Source organism: Temnothorax curvispinosus, unplaced genomic scaffold (assembly GCF_003070985.1).
Source record: "Temnothorax curvispinosus isolate PA1 unplaced genomic scaffold, ASM307098v1 QBEX01012961.1, whole genome shotgun sequence".
Classification (NCBI taxonomy): domain Eukaryota; kingdom Metazoa; phylum Arthropoda; class Insecta; order Hymenoptera; family Formicidae; genus Temnothorax; species Temnothorax curvispinosus.
In genome coordinates, this window is record NW_020222741.1 from 1 (window position 1) to 3801 (window position 3801).

General features: G+C 50.5%; 1 protein-coding gene across 1 annotated transcript; it reads right to left on the reverse strand.

Moving 5' to 3' along the window:
* Window positions 1-145: 145 nt before the first annotated feature.
* Window positions 146-3425, reverse strand: LOC112462932 (the record flags this gene model as incomplete). The annotated part of the gene is made up of 2 exons (XM_025029028.1): window positions 3126-3425; window positions 146-2297 (listed from the first exon to the last, which is right to left on the reverse strand). Coding segments are annotated over exons 1-2 (2452 nt in total), but the record flags the coding sequence as incomplete, so codon positions are not given.
* Window positions 3426-3801: the final 376 nt, after the last annotated feature.

Below are 3801 nucleotides of genomic sequence, written 5' to 3' on the forward strand. Positions count from 1 at the left end.
TTGGAATCCGTCCAACAATAATACGGAAGATTTTGATAACCGTTTAAGGCTCGAACAAAATCAATAAGTCGCGCTAGAAGCAAGGCCGCACATAATTCGAGTCGAGGTATGCTTATTGTTTTCAAAGGAGCGACCTTAGATTTACCAACGAGCAGCGATATAGTGACTTTGCCCGACGAAGACACTACTTTTATATAGACAACGGCGGCGTAAGCATGATTCGAAGCGTCCGCGAAACCGTGTATTTCGGAACGTTCGGCATCAGGCCCGAGGCCGTTCCAACGAGGAATTTGCACGTGACCGAGAGCTGATAAACGTGAATATATATCGTTCCATCTCGCGAAAACCGATTCGGAAAGAAGCTCATCCCACTGGATATTAAGTTGCCAGAGCCTTTGCATGAGGATTTTCGCGGCGATCGTGACAGGTGTGGCCCAGCCCAACGGATCGTAAAGTTTCGCGACAGCGGACAATATAGTACGTTTGGTATCGGGAACTTTCTCCGAAAGCGCGACGCGATATTCGAAAACATCTTTAGAAGGGTTCCACCCGATACCGAGAATTTTGAGCTGTTCGTCTTGCGCGAAGGGCTTTTGACCGGCTAGCCCATGATCCGCGACGTCAATATCGTCTAGAAGAGAGGGGGAGTTACTTGCCCATTTCTTTAACTCGAACCCGCCGCGTTTTAATAAGGCAACTAACTGATCTCGAATTTGTCGAATATGAGGCTTGTCGTCAGCTCCGAATACGGCATCGTCGATGTAAATATGTTCTCTGAGAATCGGGATGGCGAGGGGAAAGTGTTTACCCTCGTCGATAGTTAACTGCTCGAGAACGGCAAGGGCAAGAAAGGGCGCGCAGGCTTGGCCATAAGTCACGGTTAGCAACAGGAAAATAATTATTGCGTCGTGAGGAGACCGTCTCCATAAAATTCTTTGGTAATTTATATCGCGAGAATCGACGAGAATTTGGCGATACATTTTTGCGATATCTGCCGAATAAACGTATTTGTATCTGCGCCACCGCGCAATTATTGCGGAAATATCGGTTTGCTTTTTCGGACCAATATGCAAGTGGTCGTTGAGAGAGGTATTGTTAGAGGTGACGCTTGACGCGTTGAACACGACGCGGAGACGCGTGGTAACGCTATCTTCCCGAATCACCCCGTGGTGTGGAAGATAGACGCTTTGTTCGTTGTCTTGCGCGGGAGATAACGGTCGCATGTGTCCGAGACGGTCGTACTCGTCGAGAAAATTGTGATAGTCTTTCATAACTTCCGGTTTGTCACGAAGTCGACGAGTTAGCGAATTTAACATTTTCTCGGCTTGAACCCGAGACTCCCCGATTTCGATAGGAGGGCCTTTCTTAAATGGGAGACGCACGACGTATTGTCCCTCCGAATTTCGAGAATGAGTCGAGCGGAAATGCTCTTCGCAATCCTTCTCTTCTTGGGTAAGAGCGGATCGCTGCGGAAGCTCCTCGATTTCCCAGAACCGGCGGAGTTCTTTCTCCAGCGAGAGAGAGCAAATATGATGCGTTGAGATTCGAGGAACTTTCGCTGAGGACTGTTCAGGAAACGCAACTGAACTGAAGGGTCCGGAGATGACCCAGCCGAATATAGAATTTTGCGCGATAGGTTGCCCGATCCCCCCCTTACGCACGCCGTCGAGAATAATCTCATTATAGAGATCCGCTCCAATAATGAGACTGATGGGATCGCGACTCGTCGGATCCGTGTCGGCTAGCGGTAAGTCGGAGAGATATGAGATGGACGAAATATCCGCGTTGCGTTTCGGAATGTAGGAGGTTACGGACGGGAGAATGAGCGCCGTGGTCGAGAGGGACGGGACGAGGGACGCGCGCGGCGAAATGAATATGCGCGTCGCGTTTTGAAATGTCCCGGCGTTAATTCCGCCGACGGCGGAAATCGAGATCGGCATGCGAATCCGTTTGACTCGCAAGGTTTGCGCCAAGTTCTCCGAGATGAACGTCATCTCGGAGCCTTGGTCGAGTAACGCTCTGACGACGGCGGTACGGCCGGACGAACTGCGGACCGTGATCCACGCTGTCGCCAATAGAATCGGCGAACGATTTTTCGCAGCCGCGAAAAGAGAGTTGACCTCCGATTTCGAGTCAGAGGCCTGAGGCGACGAGCAGTTAATCGCCGCATTGTCCTTTGAGGACGAACTGTCGCTAGAAACAGCGCCTGTGGCACTGAAGCCAGAATCCGAGTCAGAATGCAGCAGAGAGTGATGCCTTTTATGACATACGCGACAAGAATATTTACTTTTGCAATCCTGCACGGAGTGTTTGGTACTTAAGCAATTAAAACACCTTTTGTGTTGTTTAATGAGCTCTCGACGCTGACTCGCATTCTTGCTTATAAACGATGGACACAGATTTATGAAGTGCGACGCTTTACATAAAGGACACGGAGTCGAGTCGTTGGCGGAGGCGTTCGCGGCGTGCACTCGCGCAGAGTCCGCAGATTTCGACGCGGTTTTGCTTGAGGAACCGATCGCACAGTCTTCGAGCGCGCGGGTACGAGATTTGAGAAACCGACGAAGGTCGTCGTATGATTGCAGATCATCGGTATCGCTCGATTTTACATTCCACGCTTTACGCGTTATCGGATCTAATTTATGTACGATGAGGTGAACGAGAACATCGTTCCACAATTCATCCGGTCGGCGCTTTAGATTTTGAAGAGAAGCTACCGCGGTTTCGACTTTATTGTACAATGTCTGTAAATCCGAAGCAGACTCGCGCGTGATTTTCGGTAACTCAAGCAAAGTAGAAAGATGCAAATTAAGAGACCTTCGTTTGTTCTCGTACCGCGCGATGAGAGCTTGCCAGGCAATGGCGAAATTATCCGCGGTAATCGAGATATTTGCAATGCACTCGGCTGCGCGACCCTTCAAACATGAAGCGAGAAAATGCATGCGCGCGAAATCATCGAGATCTTTGTTATTCTTAATTAACGCGGTGAATCTATCGCGAAACGTCTCCCAGTCGTCGTGGTTGCCGTCGAACGGAGGCAATTTAATCGGAGGCAGATGTGAGAGAGAGAACGCCGGTACCGTTAAGTTCGATCGCGAACTCGAGAAAATAGGGTTCGGACTCACGACCGGCTCCAATTCCTCCAGGCACTCCGTCAGGTAGTCGAGGGCATGGTGATAGGTTGCGAGAGTCGTGTCAAAGGCGTTGTCCTGGAAGTAGCTCAGGGTTGCTCGGCTCGATTCAGGAATCCGATGCAGGAGATCTGCGTGGCCGTCGAAGAACGGAGCCCAGAGCTCCTTTAGAGATTGAATGCGGGAACGCACCTTCGCCGGGGTTAAGTTCCCCTTCCCGATTTTCTTGAAATTTTCGAGATGCCGCTCGATCGAGCGTTGAAGCTGCAACTGTTTCCCGAGATGCTCGGACATGGTGACGAATATGCACACTTGTCACACACTCGACCCTCCACACGCTTCTATCCGGCTCGAAGGACCAATATGTTCGGGCGTCGCTTTACGACGTTCGCCCTGAAGCTGAATTCCGCTCAGAGTTGAGCGAGAAGCGTGGATACCGCGAGTCGTAAATTCGCGGGAGGAAGGAGGATTAAAGCACTCGTAACACAGATTGCACAAAGAAATATATAGTCTTTATTTCAAGAACGGGAAGGACGCGAGGGGGAACCACGGATCGTGCGCCGCGGATTCGGAAATCTTCTGAGTCGTTCGTACCTTTCTGCCAGATATCGCGAACGGAAATTTTGTCTCAGCTTCTCGCATCGAAGCCTCTCGCGTAGCGGAGATCTTG